Source organism: Lichenostomus cassidix, unplaced genomic scaffold (genome assembly GCF_008360975.1).
Source record: "Lichenostomus cassidix isolate B80296 unplaced genomic scaffold, HeHo_3.0 HiC_scaffold_34, whole genome shotgun sequence".
Classification (NCBI taxonomy): domain Eukaryota; kingdom Metazoa; phylum Chordata; class Aves; order Passeriformes; family Meliphagidae; genus Lichenostomus; species Lichenostomus cassidix.
Genome location: NW_028147431.1, coordinates 99,802 through 127,272, shown reverse-complemented (window position 1 = coordinate 127,272; position 27,471 = coordinate 99,802). Strand labels below are relative to the sequence as shown.

At 53.3% G+C, this 27,471-nt stretch overlaps 2 protein-coding genes across 2 annotated transcripts in view; both read left to right on the top strand.

Moving 5' to 3' along the window:
• Positions 1 to 35, top strand: part of LOC146423031 (aurora kinase B-like) — a 6,750-nt gene extending 6,715 nt beyond the window's left edge. Inside the window, exon 4 of the mRNA XM_085045054.1 lies at positions 3 to 35. Coding sequence (XP_084901180.1) covers positions 3 to 35 — 33 coding nt within the window. The remainder of the gene's footprint in view (positions 1 to 2) is intronic.
• Positions 36 to 6,809: 6,774 nt separating this feature from the next.
• LOC146423030 (aurora kinase C-like) lies at positions 6,810 to 26,802 on the top strand. Its single transcript, XM_085045095.1, has 9 exons — positions 6,810 to 6,952; positions 8,322 to 8,361; positions 10,879 to 10,954; positions 12,348 to 12,399; positions 14,203 to 14,394; positions 17,658 to 17,796; positions 20,246 to 20,394; positions 22,731 to 22,905; positions 26,635 to 26,802. Exons 2-9 carry the CDS (start codon positions 8,323 to 8,325, stop codon positions 26,800 to 26,802), a joined length of 990 nt encoding a protein of 329 aa, XP_084901221.1. The 5' UTR covers positions 6,810 to 6,952; position 8,322.
• Positions 26,803 to 27,471: the final 669 nt, after the last annotated feature.

Sequence of the window (27,471 nt, the reverse complement as noted above, 5' to 3'; positions counted from 1 at the left end):
AGAGCCCAGGGCTGACCCGAAATGTGGGGAAATGAGCCCAAAATGGGGGGAAATGAGCCCAAAAATCACCGAGAGATCCCCAAATCCCATAGAGAGCCTAGGGCTGAGCTGAAATGTGGGAAATGAGCCCAAAATGTGGGGAAATGAACCCGAAATGTGGGGAAATGAACCCAAAAATCCCATAGAGATCCCCAAATCCCACAGAGAGCCCAGGGCTGAGCTGAAATGTGGGGAAATGAGCCCAAAATGTGGGGAAATGAGCCCAAAAATCACTGAGAGATCCCCAAATCCCACAGAGAGCCTGGAGCTGAGCCGAAATGTGGGGAAATGAGCCCAAAATGTGGGAAAATGAGCCCAAAATGTGGGGAAATGAGCCCAAAATGTGGGGAAATGAGCCCAAAATGTGGGGAAATGAACCCAAAATGTGGGGAAATGAACCCAAAATGTGGGGAAATGAACCCAAAAATCACCGAGAGAACCCGAAAATCCCATAGAAACCCTGAAAATCCCACAGAGAGCCCAGGGCTGAGCCGAAATGTGGGAAAATGAGCCCAAAATGTGGGAAAATTACCCCAAAATGTGAGGAAATGAACCCAAAATGTGGGGAAATGAGCCCAAAATGTGGGAAAATGAGCCCAAAATGTGGGAAAATGAGCCCAAAAATCACCGAGAGAACCCGAAAATCCCAAAAAGAGGGGATGAAAAAAATCCAAAATCCCGAAAATCCCATAGAAACCCTGAAAATCCCATAGAGAGCCCAGGGCTGAGCCAAAATATGGGAAAATGAGCCCAAAATGGGGGGAAATGAACCCAAAAATCACTGGGAGAACCCAAAAATTGTGGGGATTTGGGGGGAATTTGAGGTGGAATTTGTGGGGATTTGGGGAGAATTTGGGAGAATTTCTGGGGGAATTTTGGGGGAATTTTGGGGGGAATTTGGGGAGCCATTTGGGGGAATTTCGGGGGATTTGTGGAGGAACCTGTGGGGGAATAGAGGAAGAATTTCACAGGGAATTTGGGGGATTTCAGGGGAATTTTGGGGCAGTTTGGGCGGGTTTGGGGTTCCCTGCTGCCTTCGGGGTCTCTCGGGGATTTTTGGGGTCATTTTCCCCCATTTTGGGGCTCAGCTTTGGGATCTCTGTGGGATTTGGGAATCCCGCAGTGATTTTTGGGGTGATTTTCCCACATTTTGGGGTCATTTTCCCACATTTTGGGGCCATTTTCCCACATTTCCCACATCGTCCCAGTATCCTCCCAGTCACACCCCAGTGTTCACCCAGTTTTCCCAGTATCCTCCCAGTGCTCCCAGTGCCTTCCCAGTATCCTCCCAGTTCCCTCCCAGTCCCCTCCCAGTTCAATCCCAGTTCCCTCCCAGTCTCTCCCAGTCCATCCCAGTCCATCCCACTCCCTCCCAGTTCAATCCCAGTCCATCCCAGTTCAATCCCAGTTCAATCCCAATCTCTCCCAGTTCCATCCCAGTGCCTCCCAGTCCATCCCAGTCCATCCCAGTCCATCCCAGTTCATTCCCAGTTCAATCCCAGTCCATCCCAGTTCCCTCCCAGTCCCTCCCAATCCATCCCAATCCCCTCCCAGTCCATCCCAGCTCCCTCCCAGTCCCTCCCAGTCCCTCCCAGTCCCTCCCAGTCCCTCCCAGTTCCCCCGAGGATACATCCCAGGCTCTGTCCCGGGTGGAACATTGAGATTCCCGAGAAAAATCCCAAAAATTCAACGGCGAGCAGCGCCAGGGAGCAGCCGAGGGCAGCCCAGAACCTGGGGGGATAAATATGGGGTGAGAGAGATCCCAAAACATCCCAAAAACACCCCAAAACAAACCCCAAAAAAAGCCCAAAAAAACCCCCAAAAAACCCCCCAAAAAATCGCCCAAAACACCCCCAAAAACCCCCAAAAACATCCCCAAAAAACCCCAAAATCTGGGGGGGGAATGGGGTGAGGGAGATCCCAAAATCAACCCAAAAAAACCCCCCAAAAAACCCCCAAAAAAATCCCCAAAAAATCCCCAAAACCGCCCAAAAAATACCAAAAAAACCCCAAAAAATCCCCAAAAAAAAACCCCAAAAAATCCCACAGGGAGCTCCCGAGGGCGCCCCAAAAAGTGGGGAGGAAATGGGGTTCAGGTGACCCCAAAAAACCCCAAAAAATCCCCAAAAAAATCCTAAAAATCCCACAGGGAGCTCCCGAGGGCGCCCCAAAAAGTGGGGAGGAAATGGGGTTCAGGTGACCCCAAAAAATCCCCAAAAAAATCCTAAAAATCCCCAAAATCAACCCAAAAAACCCCAAAAAATCCTCCAAACCCCCAAAAAAATCCCCCCAAAAAACCCCAAAAATCCCTGAAAACATCCCAAAAAACCACCACAGGGAACCCCAAAATTGGGAGGGAAATGGGGTGAGGGAGATCCCAAAATACCCAAAAAAACACCCCAAAACATCCCAAAAACATCCCAAAAAACCACCCGAGGGAACCCCAAAATCTGGGGGAAATGGGGTGAGGGAGATCCCAAAATACCCAAAAAAATCCGCAAAAAAACCCCCAAAAATCCCCCAAAAAACCCCCAGAAAACCCCAAAACCGCCCAAAAAATCCCCCCAAAAACCCCCAAAAAATCCCCCAAAAATCCCACAGGGAGCTCCTGAGGGCAGCCCAGAATCTGGGGGGGAAATGGGGTGAAGGAGATCCCAAAACATCCCAAAAAATCCCCAAAACCCCCCGAGAGCACCCCAAAAACTGGGAGGGGGGGGAAATTGGGGTCAGGGTGACCCCAAAATCACCCCCCCAAAAATCCCAAAAACATCCTGCAAAAAAATCCCAAAAAACCCCCAAAAAACCCCAAAAAAACCCCAGGGCATCCTAAAATCTGGAGGGGAAATTGGGGTGAGTGAGGGAGATCCCAAAAAAAACCCCAAACCTCCCCAGGGACCCCCAAAAAATCCCCCAGGAAGCACTGGGAAGGCACTGGGGGGATACTGGGAGTACTGGGATGATACTGGGAGGATACTGGGAGCACTGGGGGGATACTGGGAGGACACTGGGAAGTTACTGGGAGCACTGGGAGGATACTGGGAGCACTGGGGGATACTGGGATGATACTGGGAGGATACTGGGAGCACTGGGGAGGAAATTTGGAATACTGGGATGATACTGGGGTAATACTGGGGTGATACTGGGAGCACTGGGAAGGTACTGGGAGCACTGGGGGATACTGGGATGATACTGGGAGGATACTGGGGGATACTGGCAATATACTGGGAGCACTGGGGAGGAGTTTTGGAATACTGGGATGATACTGGAAGCACTGGGAGGGCACTGGGAACACTGGGAGGATACTGGGATGATACTGGGAGGACACTGGGAGTACTGGGAAGGCACTCAGGGATACTGGGATGATACTGGGAGGATACTGGGATGATACTAGGAGCACTGGGAGGATACTGGGATGATACTGGGAGCACTGGGAAGGAACTTTGGAATACTGGGAGAACTGGGAAGATACTGGGAGCGCTGAGGTGTGACTGGGATGATACTGGGAGCACTGGGAAGTTGCTGGGGAGCACTGGGAGGGCACTGGTGTGATACTGGGAGTACTGGGAGGGCACTGGAGGTTAATGGGGAGCGACTGGGAGGATACTGGGAGCACCGGGGAGGAATTTCGCGATACTGGGAGGATACTGGGAGAACTGGGAAGCACTGGGAGGATACTGGGGTGATACTGGGAGGGCACTGGGAGCACTGGGAAGATACTGGGGAGTGACTGGGAGGGTACTGGGAGTACTGGGGGGGCGCTGGGCTGTACTGGTCCATACTGGTCCATACTGATTTACACTGCTCTATACTGGTCCATACTGGTTTATACTCCATAATAGTCCATACTGGCCTATACTGGTTTATACTGAATTATACTGGTCAATATTGGGCCATACTGGTTTATACTGGGCCATACAGGTCCATACAGGTCCATACTGGTCCATACTGGTTTATACTGGTCTCACACTCACCCCGGCTCCAGATCCCCCGAGGGGCTCTTGGGAGGATCCTGGGGGAGGGGAAAGGGGCGTGGTCAGACGTGGCCACGCCCACATGGGGGTCCCTCCCCCACAGGCCCCTCCCCCTCTCTCCATCGCCCCTCCCCCACTCTCCATCGCCCCTCCCCCACAGGCCCCTCCCCCTCTCTCCATCGCCCCTCCCCCACCCCCGTTTTCCCGCCTTTCCCCTCCCCCCGCCCCGCGCGCCGCTGTTACCGCGGCAACGGCCGAGGCCACGCCCACCGAGCCCGGCACGAGCCCGCGGTCACGTGTGCGCTCTGGCCACGCCCCTTCGGCTCTGGCCACGCCCCCTGCTCGGGCAGCGCGCGGAGTGGGTTAGACTGGGAGATACTGGGGGGAACTGGGGATACTGGGGATACTGGGGATACTGGGATTGGACTGGGGATACTGGGGGGAACTGGGGGGACTGGGGGCAACTGGGGTTGTACTGGGGGATACTGGGCTGTACTGGGCTGTACTGGGTTTTACGGGGGGATATTGGGATTGGACTGGGGGATACTGGGGTGTACTGGGTGATACTGGGGGTACTGGGATTGTACTGGGCTGTACTGGGCTGTGCTGGGTTAGACTGGGTTATACTGGGATGTGCTGGGCTGTGCTGCTTTATACTGGGCTGTGCTGGTTTATACTGGGCTGTACTGGGTGTACCGGGGATACTGGGATTGTACTGGGGGATACTGGGATTGTACTGGGTTAGACTGGGTTATACTGGGTGATACTGGGATGTACTGGGTTATACTGGGGGATACTGGGATTGTACTGGGGATACTGGAATTGTACTGGGGGATACGGGGCTGTACTGGGATGTACTGGGTTATACTGGGATGTACTGGGTTATACTGGGTTATACTGGGCTGTACTGGGGGATACTGGGATTGTACGGGGGCATACTGGGCTGTACTGGTTTATACTGGGCTGTACTGGGTCATACTGGGGATACTGGGATTGGACTGGGGATACTGGGCTGTACTGGGTTATACTGGGACATACTGGGATTGTACTGGGGGATACTGGGATTGTACTGGGGGATACTCGGGTTTAACTGGGCTGTACTGGGTTATACTGGGCTGTACTGGGGTTAGATTGAGGGATACTGGGACTGTACTGGGTGATACTGGGATTGTACTGGGTTGTACTGGAGTGTGCTGGGGGATACTGGGGTTGTACTGGGGGATACTGGGCTGTACTGGGTTGTACTGGGATATACTGGGATATACTGGGCTGTGCTGGGCTATACTGGGTTATACTGGGCTGTGCTGGTTTAGACTGGGGATACTGGGAGATACTGGGCTGTACTGGGTTATACTGGGCTGTACTGGGCATAGTGGGGAACTGGGTTATACTGGGTTATACTGGGATGTACTGGGCTGTACTGGGTTATACTGGGATGTGCTGGGCTATACTGGGATGTACTGAGAGATACTGGGCTGTACTGGGTTATACTGGGATGTACTGGGCTGTACTGGGCTGTACTGGGTTATACTGGGCTGTGCTGGGTGATACTGGGTTGTACTGGGATTTACTGGGATTTACTGGGCTGGACTGGGCTGTACTGGGATTTACTGGGCTGTACTGGGATTTACTGGGCTGTACTGGGCTGTACTGGGATATACTGGGCTGTACTGGGCTGTGCTGGGCATTGTGGGAGATACTGGGTTAGACTGGGTTATACTGGGAGATACTGGGGTTGTACTGGGCTGTACTGGGCTGTACTGGGATATACTGGGCTATAATGGGGGATGCTGGGTTAAACTGGGTTGTAATGGGTTATACTGGGATATACTGGGATCGTACTGGGAGATACTGGGGTTGTTCTGGGTTAGACTGGGGTGTGCTGGGTTATACTGGGGTGTACTGGGCGAGACTGGGTTATACTGGGATGTGCTGGGCTGTATTGGTTTATACTGGGCTGTACTGGTTTGCACTGGGCTGTACTGGTTTGTACTGGGCTGTACTGGTTTGCACTGGACTATTTCATGTATAACTTACGCTGGTTTGCTCATCTGCACTGGTTTATTGTAGTCCATACTGGTCCATACTGGGCTGTGGCCATTTGTACCAGTTTATACTGGTCTATACTGGTGTGCATTGTCCTGAACTGGTCCATACTGGTCTATACTGGTCTATACTGGTCTATACTGGCCTGTGGCCATTTGTACCAGTTTATACTGGTCTATACTGGTGTGCACTGCCCTGCACTGGTCCATACTGGTTCTTACTGGCCCATACTTGCCTCCACTAGTTCATACTGGTGTGTACTGGTTTATACTGGTTCATACTGGTTTGCACAGGTCTGTACGTTCTTTACTGGTCTGTACTGATTTGCACTGGCCTGTACTGGTCCATACTGGTCTGCACTCATCCATATTGGTCCATACTGGTCAGACTGGTCTATACTGGTCTGCACTAGCCCATACTGGTCACACTGGTCTGGACTGGTTCATACTGGCCTGTACTGTCCTACACTCATCCATACTGGTCCACACAACTTATACTGGTCTGTACTGGTCTATACTGGTCCATACTGGTCCATACTGCCCCCCCGCGCCCCCCCCGCTCTCTGATTGGCTGCTTCCCCTCTTAGCCCCGCCCCTGTTGCCGGGCGGATCGGCCGGGCGCAAGATGGCCGCCGCCTCCCCCACGTGACCACGCGCAGCCCCGCTCTGATTGACCAATCAGCGCCCCTCCCACCCCTCCCCCGCGACCAATCAGCGCCGAGCTCGCCGTGAGGGGCGGGGACTCCTGGGGCGGAGACCAATGGGAGAGCGGCGCGCGCGAAGGGGCGGGGATTCGTGGGGTGCGGACCAATGGGAGCGCGGCGCGCGCGGGCGGCGGCCAATGGGAGCGCGGGGGGGGAGATTTGAAGCTGAGGCGGCGACAGCGAAAGGCCGCTGGTGAGGAGCGGAAATTGGGTCGTTTTGGGGAGATTTTTGGGGGTCCTGGGTGGGATTTGGGGGTCCTGAGGGGATTTGTGAGGGGAATCGGGGTGTCCCGAGAAGAATGGAGGGGATTTTGAGGAAATTTTGGGGTCTTGGGGGCGATTTTGGGGGGTCCTGAGGGGTTTTCTGAGGGGAATCGGGGTGTCCCGAGAAGAATTCAGGGAGTTTTGGGGTCCTGAGGGGGATTTTTGGGGTCCCGAGGGGATTTTGAGGAGTTCTGAGGGAGTTTCTGAGGGGAATTGAGGAGTTCCGGGAGGAATTGGGTGGTCCTGAGGGAATTTTGGGGGTCCTGGGTGGGATTTGGGGGTCCTGAGGGGTTTTCTGAGGGGAATTGGAGAGTCCCGAGAAGAATTAAGGAGTTTTTGGGGGTCCTGAGGGGATTTTTGAGGGTCCTGAGGGGATTTCTGAGTGGAATCGGGGTGTCCCGAGAAGAATTGAGGCATTTTTGGGGGTCCTGGGGGATTTTTGGGGTTCCTGAGGGAGTTTCTGAGGGAATTTTGCGGGTCCTGAGTGGAATTTTGGGGGTCCCGGGGGGATTTGGGGGTCCTGAGGGGATTTCTGAGGGGAATTGGGGAGTCCCGAGAAGAATTAAGGAGTTTTTGGGGGTCCTGAGGGGGATTTTGAGGGTCCTGAGGGATTTTTGAGGGTCCTGGGTGAGATTTGGGCTTCCTGAGGGAGTTTCTGAGGGAACTTTGGGGGTCCTGATTGGATTTTTGAGGGTCCTGGGTGGGATTTTGGGGGTCCTGAGGGGATTTCTGAGGGGAATTGGGGTGTCCCGAGAAGAATTGAGGGGATTTTGGGGGTCCTGAGGGGGTTTTGAGGGTCCTGGGTGGGATTTAAGGGTCCTGAGGGAGTTTCTGAGGGAATTTTGGGGGTCCTGAGGGATTTTCGAGGGTCCTGGGTGAGATTTTGGGGTCCTGAAGGGATTTTTGAGGGGAATTGGGGTGTCGCGAGAAGAATTGAGGGAGTTTTGGGGTTCTGAGGGGGATTTTTGAGGGTCCTGGGTGGGATTTTTGAGGGTCCTGAGGGGATTTCTGAGGGGAATCGTGGTGTCCCGAGAAGAATTGAGGGGATTTTGGGGGTCCCGAGGGGACTTTTGGGGGTTCTGGGTGGGATTTGGGGGTCCTGAGGGAGTTTCTGAGGGAATTTTGGGGGTCCTGATGGGATTTCTGAGGGGAATTGGGGTGTCCTGAGAAGAATTGAGGAGTTTTTTAGGTCCTGAGGGGATTTTTGGGGGTTCTGAGGGGATTTTTGAGGGTCCCAGGGTGGGTTTTTGGGGTCCCTGACCGTTTTTGGGGTCCCCCCACCCCTGCTTTCCCCCCAGAATGGCACAGAAGGAGAACGTGGCTCCCAGCCTGGCCAAGGTAACTCCCCCTCCCCAATTTGGGGGGTTTTCCCCCCAATTTTGGGGTTTTCTCCCCAATTTGCAATTCCTCTCCCCCAGTTTTGGGGTTCTCTCCCCAGTTTTGGGGTTCCCTCTCCCCAATCTAGGGGATCCCCCTCCAAATTTTGGGTTTCCCTCCCCAGTTTTGGGGTTTTCTCCCCATTTTGGGGTTCCCCTCCCCATTTTGGGGTTCCCCCTCCCCAATTTTGGGTTCCTTTCCCCAATTTAGGGGATCCCCTCCCTGATTTAGGGTTCCCTCTCCAAATTTTGGGGTTTTCTCTCCATTTTGGAGTCCCCCATCCCAATTTTGGGGTTCCCCTTCTCAATTTAGGGTTTCCCTTCCCAATTTTGGGGTTTTTTGGGGTTCTCTCCCCCATTTTGAGATTCCCTCCCCAATTTTGGGGTTCCTTTCCCCAATTTAGGGTTTCCCTCCCCCATTTTGGGTTTTTTTGGGGTCTCCCCATCCCAATTTTGGGGTTCTCTCCCCCATTTTGGGGTTTTTAGGGTTCCCTCCCCAATTTTTGGGATCCTTTCTCTATTTTGGGGGTTTTTGGGGTTCCTTTCCCCAATTTTGGGGTTTTTTCGGTTCCTTTCCCCAATTTTGGGGTTCCCTTCCCTAATTTTGGGATTCCCTTCCCCAATTTTGGGTTCCCCATCCCAATTTAGGGTTTCCCCTCCCCAATTTTGGGTTCCTTTCCCCAATTTTGGGGTTTTTTGGGTTCCTTTCCCCAGTTTTTGGGTTCCTTTCCCCAGTTTTGGGGTTTTTTGGGTTCCTTTCCCCAGTTTTTGGGTTCATTTCCCCAATTTTGGGGTTTTTTGGGTTCCTTTCCCCAGTTTTGGGGTTTTTTGTGTTCCTCTCCCCAGTTTTTGGGTTCCTTTCCCCAGTTTTGGGGTTTTTGGGGTTCCCCATCCCAATTTTGGGGTTTCTCTCCCCAATTTAGGGTTTCCCCCTCCCCAATTTTGGGGTTCCCCATCCCAGTTTTGGGGTTCTCTCCCCAATTTTGGGATTCCCTTCCCTAATTTTGGGTTCCCCATCCCAATTTAGGGTTTCCCTCCCCAATTTTGGGTTCCTTTCCCCAGTTTTGGGGTTTTTTTGGGTTCCTTTCCCCAATTTTTAGGTTCCTCTCCCCAATTTGGGGGTTTTTGGGGTTCCCCATCCCAATTTTGGGGTTTCTCTCCCCAATTTTGAGGTTCCCTTCCCTAATTTTGGGTTCCCCATCCCAATTTAGGGTTTCTCCTTCCCAATTTTGGGTTCCTCTCCCCAATTTTGGGGTTTTTTGGGTTCCTTTCCCCAATTTTTGGGTTCATCTCCCCAATTTTGGGGATTTTTGGGGTTCCTTTCCCCAATTTTGGGGTTCCTCTCCCCAGTTTAGGGTGACCCCCTCCCCATTTTGGGGTTCTCCATCCCAATTTTGGGGTTTTCTCCCCATTTTGGGGTTCCCTTCCCCAATTTTGGGATTCCCCACCCCAGTTTGGGGTTTTTGGGGTTCCTTTCCCAAATTTTGGGGTTTTTTTGGGGTTTCCCCATCCCAATTTTGGGGTTCTCTCCCCAATTTTGGGGTTTTTAGGGTTCCCTCCCCAATTTTTGGGACCCCATTTTTTTGGGGTTCCTCTCCCCAGTTTTGGGTTCCTTTCCCCCATTTTGGGGTTTTTGGGGTTGCCTCCCCAATTTAGGGTTTCCTCTCCCCAATTTTGGGGTTTTTTGCAGTTCCCCATCCTAATTTTGGAGTTTTCTCCCCAATTTTGGAGTTTTCTCCCCAATTTTGGGGATCCCCTCCTCAATTTAGGGTTTCCCTCCCCAATTTTGGGGTTTCCTCCCAAATTTGGGATTTCCCCTCCCCAATTATGGGTTCCCCATCCCAATTTAGGGTTTCCCCTCCCCGTTTTTGGGATTCCCTTCCCTAATTTTGGGATTCCCTTCCCTAATTTTGGGTTCCCCATCCCAATTTAGGGTTTCCCCTCCCCAATTTTGGGTTCCTTTCCCCAATTTTGGGGTTTTTTGGGTTCCTTTCCCCAGTTTTTGGGTTCCTTTCCCCAATTTTGGGGTTTTTTGGGTTCCTTTCCCCAGTTTTTGGGTTCATTTCCCCAATTTTGGGGTTTTTTGGGTTCCTTTCCCCAGTTTTGGGGTTTTTTGGGTTCCTTTCCCCAGTTTTTGGGTTCCTTTCCCCAATTTGGGGATTTTTGGGGTTCCTTTCCCCAATTTTGGGGTTCCTCTCCCCAATTTTGGGGTTTTTTGGGTTCCCCTCCCCAATTCTGGGTTCCCTTCCCCAATTTTGGGTTTTTTGGGGTTCCTTTCCCCAATTTTGGGGTTCCTTTCCCCCATTTTGGGTTTTTTTTGGGGTTCCCTCCCCAGTTTTGGGGTTTTGGGGTTCCTCTCCCCAATTTTGGGTTTTTTTGGGAGTTCCTCTCCCCAGTTTTGGGTTTTTTTGGGGTTCCTCTCCCCAATTTTAGGGTTTTTTTGGGGTTCCTCTCCCCAATTTTGGGGTTCTCTCTGCAGCCTCTGGCTCCCCTCCCCCTCCGGGTTCCCCGCAAGGACCCCCAGAGCTCTGAGCCCCCCGGGAAAGGCCTGCCAGGTACTTGGGGGGATTTGGGGGGGTTTTGGGGGGAATTTTGGGGGATTTGGGAGGCATCTGGGGGTTTTGGGGGATTTGGGGGAGATTTTGGGGCATTTGGTGGAGATTGGGGAGATTGGGGAATTTGAGGTTTGGGGAGGATTTAGGTTTGAGGATTTGGGGATTCATAGGGGAATTTGGGTGGATTTGGGGATTTTGGGGAAATTTTGGGAAATTGGGGGATTTTGGGTCCCAAGGAGGGAATTTGGGGTCTTGGGAGAGCCTGGGGTGGATTTTTTGGGTCCTGGAGGGAATTTGGGGGATTCTAGAGGGGATTTGGGGATTTGGGGATTTCGGGTCCCAGTGAGGATTTGGGGGTCATAGTGGGAATTTGGGGGATTTGAGGGATTTGGGGTGGATTTTGGGGGACTTGGGGATCCTGAGGGGATTTTGGGGGATTTGGGGATGTCAAGAGGTCATAGAGGATTTGGAGGATTTTGGGGGAATTTGAGGGGTTTGGGGGATTTGAGGGATTTGGGGACTCTGGGGGATTTTGGGGGATTTGGGGGAATTTTGGGGGATCCCAGGGGGGATTTGGGAGGCATTTGGAGGGTCCAGAGGGGAGTTGGGGGAGATTTTGGGGGGATTTGGGGTCCCAGTGAGGGAATTTGGGGGATCTTGGGGTGGATTTAGGGGATCCTGAGGGGATCTGGGGTGGATTTGGGGGGATTTTGGGGGAATTTGGAGTCCCAATGAGGGGATTTGGGGGGGTCATAGAAGGGATTTTGGGAAATTTTGGGGGGATTTGGGGTTTTTGCAGTTTTGGGCTGGTTTTGGGGTCCCAGGGCAGTTTTTGGGGTGTTTTGGGCAGTTTTTGGGGTCCCAGGTGTGTTTTTAGGCTGGTTTTAGGGCTGTTTTTAGGCTGGTTTGGGGGTGTTTTTAGGCAGTTTTGGGGTCCCAGGGCAGTTTTTGGGCTGGTTTTGGCAGTTTTTGGGGTGCTTTGGGCAGTTTTTGGAGTTTTTTGGCAGTTTTTTGGCAGTTTTGGGCAGCTTTTGGGCTGTTTTTAGGCAGTTTTTGGAGTTTTTTGGCAGTTTTTGGCTGGTTTAGGCAGTCTTTGGGGTCCCAGGCCTGGTTTTGGGCTGTTTCAGGCTGTTTTTGTCAGTTTTTGGGCTGGTTTGGGCAGTTTTTGGGCTGGTTTTGGTCTGGTTTTGGCAGTTTTTGGGGTGCTTTGGGCTGTTTTGGGGTCCCAGGGCAGTTTTTAGGCAGTTTTTGGGCTGTTTTTGTCAGTTTTGGGGTCCCAGGGCAGTTTTTGGGGTGCTTTGGGCAGTTTTGGTCAGTTTTTGGGGTGTTTTAGTCAGTTTTTGGGGTGTTTCAGTCAGTTTTTGGGGTGCTGACTCCCCGTTTTTGTCCCCAGGAGTTGGCCGAGTGCCACTGGAGCCACACATGGTGCCAGCCCCTCCCCCCGTGTGAGTCTGGGGACACTGGGGGGGGGGAGGGGACACTGAGGGGTCCTGGGTGACACTGGGGGGTCTTAGGGTGACACTGGGACCCCCTGGGTGACACTGGGGAGGGGGAGGTGACACTGGGGTGTCCCAGCAACCCCTGGGGTGACACTGGGGTGTCTTAGGGTGACATTGGGGTGGCACTGGAGGTCCCAACGTCCCCCTTTGAGTGACACTGGGGGGTCCTGGGGTGACACTGCAGGGTCCCCAAGGGTGACACTGGGGGGTCTTAGAGTGACATTGGGACCCCCTGGGTGACACAGAGTGGCACTGGGGTGACACTGGGGAGGGGGGGAGGTGACACTGGGGGTCCCAGGGACCTCTTGGGGTGACACTTGGGAGTCCTGGGGTGACACTGGGACCCCCCGGGGGTGGCACTGGGGGGTCTTAGGGTGACACTGGGGTGACGTTGGAGGTCCCAAAGTCCCTTTGAGTGACACTGGGGGGTCCTGGACACTCCCTGGGTGACACTGGGGGGTCTTACGGTGACATTGGGACCCCCTGGGTGACACAGAGTGGCACTGGGGTGACATGGGCGTGTCCCAAAGTCCCCCTGGGGTGACATTGCGGGGTCCTGGGGTGACACTGGGGGTCCCAAAGTCCACTTGAGTGACACTGGGAGGTCTTAGGGTGACACTGGGACCCCCTGGGTGACACTGGGGGGTGGCTCCTGGTCACTGCCAGGTGAGTCCCCAGGTTTGGAGTCCCCAGGGGTGTCCCCAGGTGTCCCAAGTGTCACCAAGTGTTATCCCAGGTGCTCCCAGGTGTCCCTCGATGTCCCCAGGTGTCACCCCAGCTGCTCTCAGATGTCCCCAAGTGTCCCCAGCAGCTCTCAGGTGTCCTCAGGTGTCCCCTCAGGTGTCCCCTGAGGTGTCACCCTAAGTGTCACACTCACGTCCAAGTGTCCTTCAGGAGTTTCCCCTGGTGTCCCCAAGTGTCCCCAGGTGTCCTCCCTGTGTCCAGCTGTCCTCAGGTGTTACCTCAGGTGTCCTCAGGTGCTCTCAGGTGTCCCCAAGTGTCCCCAGGTGTCCTACCTGTCCCCAGGTGTCCCCAGCTGTTACCCCAGGTGCTCTCAGCTGTCCCCAAGTGTCCCTAGCTGTCCCCAGGTGCTCCCAGATGTCACCCCAGGTGTTACTCCAGGTGTCCCCACGTATCCCCCGATGTTACCCTAGATGCTCTCAGGTGTCCCCAGGTGTCCCTAAGTGTCCCCAGGTGCTCTCAAGTGTCCCCAGGTGTCACCCCAGGTGTCCCTACCCGTCCCCAGGTGCTCTCAGGTGTCCCCAGGTGTTACCTCACCTGTCTCCAGCTGTTCTCAGGTGTCCCCAGGTGTCCCTACCTGTCCCCAGGTGTCACCCCAGCTACTCTCAGGTGTCCCCAGGTGTCCCCAGGTGTCCCCACCTGACCCAGGTGTCCCCCCAAGGTGTCCCTAGGTGTCCCTATCTGTCCCCAGGTGTCACCCCACCTGTCCCCAGGTGTCCCCACCTGACCCCAGGTGTCCCCAGGTGTTATCTCACCTGTCCCCAGGTGTCCCCAGGTGCTCTCAGGTGTCCCCAGGTATGTCCCCAGGTGTTATCCCACCTGTCCCCAGGTGTCCCCAGGTGCTCTCAGGTGTCCCCAGGTATGTCCCCAGGTGTTATCCCACCTGTCCCCAGGTGCTCTCAGGTGTCCCCAGGTGTCACCCCAGGTGTCCCTACCTGTCCCTACCTGTCCCCAGGTGTCCCCAGGTGTCCCCACCTGACCCAGGTGTTCTCTCTCTCTCTCTCCCAGCCGCACGTTCTCGCTGGAGGATTTCGAGATCGGTCGCCCGCTGGGCAAGGGCAAGTTCGGCAATGTCTACCTGGCCAGGGAGCGCAGCTCGGGCTTCCTGGTGGCTCTCAAGGTGCTCTTCAAGTCCCAGGTGGAGCAGGAGGGGGTGGAGCACCAGCTGAGGAGGGAGATCGAGATCCAGGCGCACCTCAGGTGAGGGAAAAACACACCTGGGGAGGGGAAAACACACCTGGGATACACCTGGGGATGGATAAACACACCTGGGGATGGATAAATACACCTGGGATACACCTGGGAGGGATAAACAAACCTGGGATACACCTGGGGAGGGATAAACACACCTGGGATACACCTGGAGAGAGATAAACACACCTGGGGATGGATAAACACACCTGGGATACACCTGGGATACACCTGGGGAGGAGAAAGCACACCTGGGATACACCTGGAGAGGGAAAAACTCACCTGGGATACACCTGGGGGGGAGAAAAATACACCTGGGAGGGGGTGGAGCACCAGCTGAGGAGGGAGATCGAGATCCAGGCGCAGCTCAGGTGAGGGATAAACACACCTGGGGAGGGGAAAACACACCTGGGATACACCTGGGGAGGGAAAACACACCTGGGATACACCTGGGGAGAGAAAAACGCACCTGAGATACACCTGGGGAGGGAAAACACACCTGGGGAGGGATAAATACACCTGGGATACATCTGGGATACACCTGAGATGCACCTGGGATGGATAAACACACCTGGGATACACCTGGGAGGGAAAAACACATCTGAGATACACCTGGAATAGATAAACACACCTGGGATACACCTGGGGAGGGGAAAACACATCTGGGGAGGGAAAACCACACCTGGGATACACCTGGAGAGAGAAAAACGCACCTGAGATACACCTGGGGAGAGATAAACACATCTGAGATACACCTGGAATAGATAAACACACCTGGGATACACCTGAGATACACCTGGGGATGGATAAATACACCTGAGATACACCTGGGAGGGGGTGGAGCACCAGCTGAGGAGGGAGATCGAGATCCAGGTGCACCTCAGGTACACCTGGGATACACCTGGGGAGGGAAAACACACCTGAGACACACCTGAGACACACCTGAAATACACCTGGGGAGGGAAAAACACACCTGGGGAGGGAAAAACACACCTGAGATACACCTGGGGAGGGAAAACACACCTGGGATTTACCTGGGAGGGTGGTTTTGGGGCTCCTGGGAAGATTTTGTGGTTCCTGGGGTGAATTTGGGGTCCCAAATTTGGGTTTGGGGTCTCATTTTGGGATCCTGGGAGGGATTTGGGGTCCCAAATTTGGGTTGGGGTCTCATTTTGGGGTCATTTGGGGGAAAATCTTGGGGGAATTTTGGATCCTGGGGGAGATTTTTGGGGACCCTGGGGTGATTTTGGGATCCCTGGAGCAATTTGGGGTCCCAAATTTGGGGTTGGGGTCTCATTTTGGGGATCCCTGGGATGATTTTGGGATCCCTGGGGTGAATTTGGGGTCCCAAATTCGGGTTTGGGGTCTCATTTTTGGGATTCCTGGGATGATTTTGGGGTCCCTGTGAGGAATTTGGGGTCCCAAATTGGGGTTGTTTGGGGAAAAATCTTGGGGGAATTTGGGATTTTTTGGGGTAATTTTTGATTCCTGAGTTGATTTTGGGATCCCTGGGATGAATTTGGGATCCCTGGGATGATTTTGGGGTCCAAATTTGGGTTTGGGGTCTCATTTTGGGGTCCCTGGGATGATTTTGGGATCCCTGGGGTGAATTTAGGGTCCCAATTTTGAGTTTGGGGTCTCATTTTGGGGTCTTTGGGATGATTTTGGAGTCCCTGGGCTGAATTTGGGGTTCCTGAGGAAGTTTTAGGATCCTTGGGGTGAATTTGGGGTCCCAAATTTGGGGTTGGGGTCTCATTTTTGGGATCCCTGGGATTATTTTGGGGTCCCTGTGAGGAATTTGGGGTCCCAATTTGGGGTGGTTTGGGGAAAAATCTTGGGGGAATTTGGGATTTTTTGGGGTAATTTTTGATTCCTGGGTTGACTTTGGGGTCCCTGGGGTGATTTTGGGGTCCCAAATTCGGGTTTGGGGTCTCATTTTGGGGTCATTTGGGGAAAAATCCTGGGGGAATTTGGGATTTTTTGGGGTAATTTTTGATTCCTGGGTTGATTTTGGGGTCCCAAATTCGGGTTTGGGGTCTCATTTTGGGGTCTTTGGGATGATTTTGGAGTCCCTGGGATGAGTTTGGGGTCCCTGTGAGGAATTTAGGGTCCCAAATTTGGGGTTGTTTGGGGAAAAATCTTGGGGGAATTTGGGATTTTTTGGAGTAATTTTTGATTCCTGAGTTGATTTTGGGGTCCCTGGGGTGAATTTGGGGTCCAATTTTGGGTTTGGGGTCTCATTTTTGGGGTCTTTGGGATGAATTTGGAGTCCCTGGGCTGAATTTGGGATTCCTGGGGAAGTTTTGGGATCCCTGGGAGTGATTTTGGGGTCCCAAATTAGGTTTGGGGTCTCATTTAGGGGTCATTCAGGGAAAAATCCTGGGGGAATTTGGGGTCCCAATTTGGAGTTTTGGGGTTCCTGGGGAGATTTTGGGGTCCTTGGGATGATTTTGGGGTCCCAATTTGGGTTTGGGGTCTCATTTTTGGGATCCCTGGGATGATTTTGGGATCCCTGTGAGGAATTTAGGGTCCCAAATTTGGGGTCATCTGGGGAAAAATCCTGGGGGAATTTGGGGAAAAGTCCTGCGGGAATTTGGGATTTTTTGGGGTAATTTTGGATTCCTGGGATGATTTTGGGATTCCTGAGGAAGTTTTGGGATCCCTGGAGTGATTTTGGGGTCCCAAATTAGGTTTGGGGTCTCATTTTTGGGGTCCCTGGGATGATTTTGGGGTCCCTGTGAGGAATTTGGGGTCCCAAATTTGGGGTTGTTTGGGGAAAAATCTTGGGGGAATTTGGGATTTTTTGGAGTAATTTTTGATTCCTGGGTTGATTTTGGGGTCCCAAATTCGGGTTTGGGGTCTCATTTTGGGGTCTTTCGGATGATTTTGGAGTCCCTGGGCTGAATTTGGGATTCCTGAGGAAGTTTTGGGATCCCTGGGAGGAATTTGGGGTCCCAAATTCGGGTTTGGGGTCTCATTTTGGGGTCTTTGGGATGATTTTGGGGTCCCTGGAGGAATTTGGGGTCCCAATTTGGGGTTGTCTGGGGAAAAATCTTGGGGGAATTTGGGATTTTTTGGGGTAATTTTTGATTCCTGGGTTGATTTTGGGATCCCTGGGGTGAATTTGGGATCCCTGGAGTGATTTTGGGGTCCCAAATTCGGGTTTGGGGTCTCATTTTTGGTATCCCTGGGCTGAATTTGGGATTCCTGAGGAAGTTTTGGGCTCCCTGGGATGATTTTGGGGTCCCAAATTTGGGGTTTTGGCTCCCCAGGCACCCCAACGTGCTGCGGCTCTACAACTATTTCCACGACCGACGGCGAGTTTTCCTCATCCTGGAATTTGCGCCCAGAGGAGAACTCTACAAGGAGCTGCAGCGCTGCCGGCGGCTGGACAGCACCAGGACGGCCACGGTGAGACCCCAAACCCCAAAAATCACCCCAAAAATGGACTCAGCGACCCCAAAAACCCCAAAATCGCCTCCAAAAATCCCAGAATCAGCCTAAAAACCACCCTGAAATCAGCTCAAAAACCAAGTCGGGGACCACAGAAACCCCAAAAGCATCCTAAAACCAGCCCTGAATCACCCCAAAAACCCCCAAATCACCCCAAAAATGGACTCAGCGACCCCAAAAACCCCAAAAATGAACTCAGGGACCTCGAAAAACCCCAAAATCATCTCAAAAATCACCCCAAAAATGAACTCGGGGACCTCTAAAACCCTCAAAATCGCCTCCAAAAACCCCAAAATCACCCTAAAAACCACCCTGAAATCATCCCAAAAACCCCCAAATCACCCCAGAAATGGACTTAGGGACCCCAAAAACCCCAAAAATGAACTCAGGGGCCTCAAAAACCCTCAAAATCGCCTCCAAAAACCCCAGAATCACCCAAAACCCACCCTGAAATCAGCCCAAAAACCAACTCGCGAACCCAAAAACCGACTCGGGGACCACAGAAACCCCAAAAGCATCCTAAAACCAGCCCTGAATCATCCCAAAAACCCCCAAATCACCCCAAAAATGGACTCAGCGACCCCAAAAACCCCAAAAATGGACTCGGGGACCCCAAAAACCTCAAAATCACCTCAAAAATCACCCCAAAAATGAACTCGGGGATGTCAAAAACCCTCAAAACTGCCCCCAAAAAACCCCAAAATCACCCTAAAAACCATCCCCGAATCACCCCAAAAACCCCCAAATCACCCCAAAAATGGACTTAGGGACCCCAAAAACCCCAAAAATGAACTCAGGGGCCTCAAAAACCCTCAAAATCGCCCCTAAACCCCAAAATCACCTAAAACCCACCCTGAAATCAGCCCAAAAAAACCAACTTGGGAACCCAAAAAATCAACTTAGGGACCCCAAAAACCCCAAAATCACCCTAAAAACCACCCTGGAATCACCCCAAAAACCCCAAAAATGAACTCGGGGACCCCAAAAACCCCAAAATCGTCTCTAAAAACCCCAAAATCACCCCAAAAACCCATTTTGGGAACCCCCCAGGGTCAGTTTTTAACCCTTTTTCCCCCAGAGAGGAGCTGCTTCTCCCCAGAGCACCTGGGGAGGATTTTGGGGTTACCTGGGTGGGATTTGGGGGTTTTGGGACCCAAAGAATCCATTTTTGGGGTCCCCGAGTCCATTTTTGGGGTCCCCGAGTCCATTTTTGGGGTCCTTGATTCCTTTTTTGGGGTCCTTAACCCCAAATTTTGTCACCTGGAAGCACAAATCATTAGGGGAGTTTTGGGATCTCAGTGAGTTTTGGGGTCACCTGGTGGAATTTGGGGACACCTGGGTGGGTTTTCGGGGTTTTGGGACCCAAAGAATCCATTTTTGGGGTCCCCAAGTCTATTTTTGGGGTCCCCAGGTCAATTTTTGGGGTCCCTAACCCCAAATTTTGTCACCTGGAGGCACAAATCATTAGGGAAGTTTTGGGATCACCTGGGGAGAATTTTGGGGACACCTGGTGGAATTCAGGAACACCTGGGTGGGTTTTCGGGGTTTTGGGACCCCCGGAATCCATTTTTGGGGTCCCCGAGTCGATTTTTGGGTCCCCAGGGTGGTTTTGGGGACCCCTTGTGAGGTTTTTGGGGTGTCCTGAGTCCCTCAAATAATCCTCTCCAGGTGTTCCATGTCATCCACACCTGGGGGATTTGGGGTCACCTGGTGGGATTAGGGGACACCTGGGTGGGATTTGGGGTTTTTGGGACCCAAGGAATCCATTTTTGGGGTTCCCAGGTCGATTTTTGGGGTCCTCGAGTCCTTTTTTGGGGTCCCTAACCCCAAATTTTGTCACCTGCTGGAGGCACAAATCATTAGGGGAGTTTTGGGATCTCAGTGAGTTTTGGGGTCACCTGGGGGGAATTTGGGGACACTTTGGTGGGATTTGGGGGTTTTGGGACCCAAGGAATCCATTTTTGGGGTCCCCAAGTCCATTTTTGGGGTCCTCAGGATGATTTTTTGGGGTCTCTGAGTCCATTTTTGGGGTCCCTAACCCCAAATTTTGTCACCTGGAAGCACAAATCATTAGGGAAGTTTTGGGATCTGTGAGTTTTGGGGACACCTGGGTGGGATTTTGGGGGTTTTGGGACCCTCGGAATCCATTTTTGGGGTCCCCGAGTCCATTTTTGGGGTTCCCAGGATGATTTTTGGGGTCCCTGGATGGTTTTGGGGTTCCCTGAATCTCCCAAATCTCCTCCAGGTGTTTCCCTTGTCCCAAATCTCAGACAATCCCGTGGGGATTTGGGGTCACCTGGTGGAATTCAGGAACACCTGGGTGGGTTTTCAGGGTTTTGGGACCCCCGGAATCCATTTTTGGGGTCCCTGACTCAATTTTCGGGCTCCCTAACCCCAAATTTGGCAGCTGATGGAGGAGCTGGCCGACGCCCTGCTGTACTGCCACGGCCGCAAGGTGATCCACCGCGACATCAAACCTGAGAACCTCCTGCTCGGCCTCAAGGGGGAGCTGAAGATCGCCGACTTCGGCTGGTCCGTGCACGCGCCCTCGCTCAGGTGAGACACCTGGACAGGTGGGACACACCTGGGACACACCTGGGGACACCTGGGCCAGGTGAGACACACCTGGGACACACCTGAGTGAGGTTATGGGGCTTTAGTTGGGGGTTATGGGGCTGGAAATGGTTAAAAATGGCCGACTTCGGCTGGTCCGTGCACGCGCCCTCGCTCAGGTGAGACACCTGGGACAGGTGGGACACACCTGGGACACACCTGGGGACACCTGGGACAGGTGGGACACACCTGGGACACACCTGACACACCTGGGACACACCTGAGTGAGGTTATGGGGCTGAAGGTTTGGGTTATAGGGCTGGAAATGGTTAAAAATGGCCGACTTCGGCTGGTCCGTGCACGCGCCCTCGCTCAGGTGAGACACCTGGGACAGGTGGGACACACCTGGGACACACCTGGGGACACCTGGGACAGGTGGGACACACCTGGGACACACCTGGGACACACCTGAGTGAGGTTATGGGGCTGAAGGTTTGGGTTATAGGGCTGGAAATGGTTAAAAATGGCTGATTTTGGCTGGTCTGTGCACAGCCCTCGCTCAGGTGAGACACCTGGGACAGGTGGGACACACCTGGGACACACTTGGGACACACCTGGGGACGCCTGGGACACACCTGAGTGAGGTTATGGGGCTGGAAATGGTTCAAAATGGCCGATTTTGCCTGGTCTGTGCACAGCCCTTGCTCAGGTGAGTCTGACACACCTGGGACAGGTGAGACACACCTGGGGACACACCTGGGACACCTGGGAGGAGTTATGGGGCTGGAAATTGTTAAAAATGGCCAATTTCGGATGGTCTGTGCACAGCCCTTGCTCAGGTGAGACACCTGGACAGTTGAGACACACCTGGGGACACACCTGGGACAGGTGAGACACACCTGGGGGAATCCCTGAGGGCTCTGGGAGGTCCCCAGGTGTGCCCAGGTGTGTTTTGCCCCCCAGACGCCTCGGTTAGCTGGGCACAGGTGTGGGCTCTAGAAAGTTCTATGAGGTTCTATGGGTGTCCAGGTGACCCTCAGGTGTGCCCAGGTGTGTTCCCGATGCCACACCCTGTGTGAGACCCTCAGTTACCTGGGGACAGGTGTGCAGTCCATGAAGTTCTATGAGTTTCTGTGGAGTTCTATGGGGTTCTAGAGGTTTCTATGGCTGCCCAGGTGTGCCCAGGTGTGCTCAGGTGTGTTTTTCTCCCCCAGACGTCGCACCTTGTGCGGCACTCTGGACTACCTGGACACACCTGTGAAATTCTATGGGTTTCTATGGGCTCTGGGTGTGTCTGTGACCTGCCCAGGTGTGCCCAGGTGTGCCCAGGTGTGCTCAGGTGTGTTTTCTCCCCCAGACGTCGCACCTTGTGTGGCACCTTGGATTACCTGGGCACACCTGTGAAGTTCTATGAGGTTCTATGGGTTTCTATGGGCTCTGGGTGTGTCTGTGACCTGCTCAGGTGTGCCCAGGTGTGCTCAGGTGTGTTTTCTCCCCCAGATGTCGCACCTTGTGCGGCACTCTGGACTACCTGGGCACAGGTGTTGGGTTTCTATGGTTTTCCATGAAGTTCTATGGAGTTCTCTGACCTCCCCAGGTGTGCCCAGGTGTGCTCAGGTGTGTTTTTCTCCCCAGACGTCGCACCTTGTGCGGCACTCTGGACTACCTGGGCACACCTGTGGGCTCTGGGTGGTTCAGGTAACTCCCAGGTGTCAAACCCTGTGCAGAACCCTCGATTACCTGGGCACAGGTGTGAAGTTCTATGGGCTTCTATGGGCTCTGGGTGTGTCTGTGACCTGCCCAGGTGTGCTCAGGTGTGTTTTTCTCCCGCAGACGTCACACTCTCTGTGGCACTCTGGACTACCTGGGCACACCTGTGAAGTTCCATGAGGTTCTATGGGTTTCTATGCACTCTGGGTGTGTCTGTGACCTGCCCAGGTGTGCCCAGGTGTGTTTTCTCCCCAAGACATCACACCTTGTGCGGTACCCTGAACTACCTGGGCAGACCTGTGGCATTCTATGGGTTTCTATGAAGTTCTATGGATTTCTATGGCTATCCAGGTGTGCCCAGGTGTGCTCAGGTGTGTTTTTCTCCCGCAGACGTCACACTCTCTGTGGCACTCTGGACTACCTGGGCACACCTGTGAAGTTCTATGGGTTTCTATGGTCTCTGGGTGTGTCTGTGACCTGCCCAGGTGTGCTCAGGTGTGTTTCAGGTGTCAAACCCTGTGCAGAACCCTCGATTACCTGGGCACACCTGTGAAGTTCTATGGGTTTCTATGGTCTCTGGGTGTGTCTGTGACCTGCCCAGGTGTGCTCAGGTGTGTTTTTCTCCCCAGACGTCGCACCTTGTGCGGCACCTTGGATTACCTGCCCCCCGAGATGGTGGAGGGCGGCGGCCATGACGAGAAGGTGGACCTGTGGTGTCTGGGCGTCCTGTGCTACGAGCTGCTGGCCGGCCACCCGCCCTTCGAGAGTCCCTCTGCCGCCGATACCTACCGCAGGATAACCCAGGTGAGTCACCTGGGCACACCTGGGCAATGAGAACACCTGAAATCCCCAAAAAATCCCCCAAAAAATCCCCAAAAATCCCTGTTAAAATGAGCCAAACTGAGCCAAAACTGCCCAAAAACTGCCCCAAATCCACTCTGTGGCTGATAGCTACTGGAGGATAACTCAGGTGAGTCACCTGGGCACACCTGGGCAATGAGAACACCTGAAATCCCAAAAAAATCCCCAAAAATCCACATTAAAATGAGCCAAACTGAGCCAAAACTGCCCAAAAACTGCCCCAAAATCACCCAAACCTACCCCAAAACACTTCTGCTGCTGATACCTACTGGAGGATAACTCAGGTGAGTCACCTGTGCACACCTGGGCAATGAAACACCTGAAATCCCCAAAAAAATCCCCAAAAATCCCTGTTAAAATGAGCCAAACTGAGCCAAAATCACCCAAAAACTGCCCCAAATCCCATCTGCTGCTGATACCTACCGCAGGATAACTCAGGTGAGTCACCTGCGCACACCTGGGCAATGAAACACCTGAAATCCCCAAAAAAATCCCAAAAAAATCCCCCAAAAAATCCCCAAAAATCCCTGTTAAAATGAGCCAAACTGAGCCAAAACTGCCCCAAAATCACCCAAACCTGACCCAAAACCCTTCTGCTGCTGATAGTTACTGCAGGATAACTCAGGTGAGTCACCTGGACACACCTGGGCACACCTGGGTGCTGAAATCCCCAAAAAAATCCCTGTTAAAATGAGCCAAACTGAGCCAAAATCACCCAAAAACTGCCCCAAATCCACTCTGTGGCTGATAGCTACTGGAGGATAACTCAGGTGAGCTCACCTGGGCACACCTGGGACACCTGAGCCCCAAAAAACCCTGAAATTCCAAAAAAATCCCTGTTAAAATGAGCCAAACTGAGCCAAAACTGCCCAAAAACTGCCCCAAAACCCATCTGCCGCCGATACCTACCGCAGGATCACTCAGGTGAGTCACCTGGGCACACCTGGGCAATGGAACACCTGAAATCCCCAAAAAAATCCCCAAAAAAATCCCCAAAAAATCCCCAAAATCCCTTTTAAAATGAGCCAAACTGAGCCAAAACTGCCCCAAAATCACCCAAATCTGACCCAAATTCCCCTTCTGGTGCTGATATCTACCACAGGATAACTCAGGTGAGTCACCTGGGCACACCTGGGCAATGAAACACCTGAAATCCCCAAAAAAATCCCCAAAAAATCCCCAAAAATCCCTGTTAAAATGAGCCAAAGTGCCCAAAAATCACCCAAACTGAGCCAAATTCCCCTTCTGGTGCTGATATCTACCGCAGGATAATTCAGGTGAGTCACCTGCACACACCTGGGCAATGAGAACACCTGAAATCCCCAAAAAAATCCCCAAAAATCCACATTAAAATGAGCCAAACTGAGCCAAAACTGCCCCAAAAACTGCCCCAAAATCACCCAAAATGACCCAAAACCCTTCTGCTGCTGATACCTGCCGCAGGATAACTCAGGTGAGTCACCTGGACACACCTGGGCACACCTGGGTGCTGAAATCCCCAAAAAAATCCCTGTTAAAATGAGCCAAACTGAGCCAAAATCACCCAAAAACTGCCCCAAATCCACTCTGTGGCTGATAGCTACTGGAGGATAACTCAGGTGAGCTCACCTGGGCACACCTGGGCAATGAAACACCTGAAATCCCCAAAAAAATCCCCAAAAATCCCTGTTAAAATGAGCCAAACTGAGCCAAAACTGCCCCAAAATCACCCAAATCTGACCCAAATTCCCCTTCTGGTGCTGATATCTACCACAGGATAACTCAGGTGAGTCACCTGGACACACCTGGGACATGAAACACCTGAAATCCCCAAAAAATCCCAAAAAAAATCCCCAAAAAATCCCTGTTAAAATGAGCCAAACTGAACCAAAAATCACCCAAAGCCTCTAAACCACCCCAAATGCCCAATCCTTGAGCTCACCTGGGCTCACCTGAACTCACCTGAGCTCACCTGGGCTCACCTGAGCCCCCGTATCTCACCTGTCCTCCCCATTCCTGAGCTCACCTGGGCTCACCTCAGCTAACCTGAGCTCACCTGAACTCACCTGTGCTCACCTGTTCTCTCTCCTCCATCCCTGAGCTCACCTGGTCCCACCAGGGTTCACCTGTCCTCACCTGTCCTCACCTGTCCCATTCCCCAGGTGGATCTGTACTTCCCCCCCACATCCCTGGTCTCACCTGGTCTCACCTGAGCTCACCTGGTCTCACCTGAGCCCCCATGTTCCCTTCATTCCCTTCATTCCTGTGCTCACCTGAGCTCACCTGTCCCCTCTCCCATCCTTGAGCTGACCTGGCCTCACCTGAACTCACCTAAGCTCACCTGGCCTCACCTGAACTCTCCTGTGCTCACCTCTCCCCTCCATTGCTGAGCTCACCTGAGCTCACCTGGTCTCCCCTGTCCTCTCTCCTTCATCCCTGAGCTCACCTGGTCTCACTTGTGCTCACCTGTGCTCACCTATTCCCTCCATATCTGGTCTCACCTGTCTTCACCTGTCCATTCCCCAGGTGGATCTGCACTTCCCCCCATCCCTGAGCTCACCTGTCTCACCTGGTCTCACCTGTCCTCACCTGTCCTCTCCATTCCTGATCTCCCCTGCTCTCACCTGTCCTCACCTGTCCATCCCCAGGTGGATCTGCACTTCTCCCCCCACACATCTCTGGTCTCACCTGGTCTCACCTGTCTCACCTGTCCCCATCCATTCCCCAGGTGGACCTGCACTTCCCTCCATCCCTGCTCTCACCTGAGCTCACCTGGTCTCACCTGTCCTCTCCATTCCTGAGCTCCCCTGCTCTCACCTGGTCTCACCTGTCCTCACCTGTCCTCACCTGTCCTCACCTGTCCTCACCTGTCCTGTTCCCAGGTGGATCTGCACTTTCCCCATCCCTGAGCTCACCTGTCTCACCTGGTCTCACCTGGTCTCACCTGTCCTCACCTGTCTCACCTGTCTCCTCCATCCCTGTACTCACCTGATCTCCCCTGGTCTCACCTGTCTCACCTGTCCCACTTCCCAGGTGCATCTGCACTCCCCCCATCCCTGAGCTCACCTGTCTCACCTGGTCTCACCTGGTCTCACCTGTCCTCTCCATTCCTGATCTCCCCTGCTCTCACCTGGTCTCACCTATCCTCACCTGGTCTCACCTGTCCTCACCTGTCTCACCTGGTCTCACCTGTCCTCTCCATTCCTGAGCTCACCTGTCTCACCTGTCCCCTCCACCCCTGCTCTCACCTGTCTCACCTGTCTCACCTGTCCCCATCCATTCCCCAGGTGGACCTGCACTTCCCTCCATCCCTGCTCTCACCTGAGCTCACCTGAGCTCACCTGGTCTCACCTGTCCGCTCCATCCCTGCTCTCTCCTGGTCTCACCTGTCTCACCTGTCTCACCTGTCCCCATCCATTCCCCAGGTGGACCTGCACTTCCCCCCCATCCCTGCTCTCTCCTGGTCTCACCTGGTCTCACCTGTCCCCTCCATTCCTGCTCTCTCCTGGTCTCACCTGTCCTCACCTGGTCTCACCTGTCCATCCCCAGGTGGATCTGCACTTCCCCCCCATCCCTGCTCTCTCCTGGTCTCACCTGAGCTCACCTGTCTCCTCCATCCCTGATCTCCCCTGGTCTCTACCTGCTCTCTCCTGGTCTCACCTGTCCTCACCTGTCTCACCTGTCCATCCCCAGGTGGATCTGCACTTCCCCCCCCACATCCCCGAGGGCGCTCGCGATTTGATCCGGAAGCTTCTGCAGAAAGTCCCCGGGCAGCGACTGCCGCTGAGGGGGGTGTTGGGTCACCCCTGGGTCAGGGGTCACTCCAGGAGGGTCCTGCCGCCCGGCTACTGCCCGTCCTGACACCTGAGACTCACCTGAGACTCACCTGGAATCACCCCAAAAATCCCTGAACCTCTGAGACCCCAAAATCCCCAAAAACCATACTGAAATCCCTGAAAAAAACCCCAAAATCCCCTAAAATCTGCCCCAAATCCCCCATCCTGACACCTGAGACTCACCTGAGACTCACCTGAGACTCACCTGGAATCACCCCAAAAATCTCTGATCTCTGAGACCCCAAAATCCCCAAAAACTACCCCAAAAAACACCCTGAAATCCCTGAAAAAAACCCCAAAAATCCCCTAAAATCTGCCCAAAATCCCCCATCCTGACACCTGAGACTCACCTGAGACTCACCTGAGACTCACCTGAGACTCACCTGAAACCATCCCAAAAATCCCTGAATCTCTGAGACCCCAAAATCCCCAAAAACTACCCCAAAAAACACCTGAAATCCCTGAAAAAAACCCAAAAATCCCCTAAAATGTGCCCAAAATCCCCCATCCTGACACCTGAGACTCACCTGAGACTCACCTGAGACTCACCTGAGACTCACCTGAAACCATCCCAAAAATCCCTGAATCTCTGAGACCCCAAAATCCCCAAAAACTACCCCAAAAAACACCTGAAATCCCTGAAAAAAACCCAAAAATCCCCTAAAATGTGCCCAAAATCCGCCGTCCTGACACC

Bases quoted from the DNA above. Each gene is read 5' to 3' on its own strand.
- LOC146423030 (XM_085045095.1), top strand. From the start codon at position 8,323: ATGGCACAGAAGGAGAACGTGGCTCCCAGCCTGGCCAAG. The intron at 8,362-10,878 runs GTAACTCCCCCT...TTCTCTCTGCAG, and splicing joins TGGCTCCCAGCCTGGCCAAG to CCTCTGGCTCCCCTCCCCCT. The intron at 10,955-12,347 runs GTACTTGGGGGG...TTTTGTCCCCAG, and splicing joins CCCCGGGAAAGGCCTGCCAG to GAGTTGGCCGAGTGCCACTG.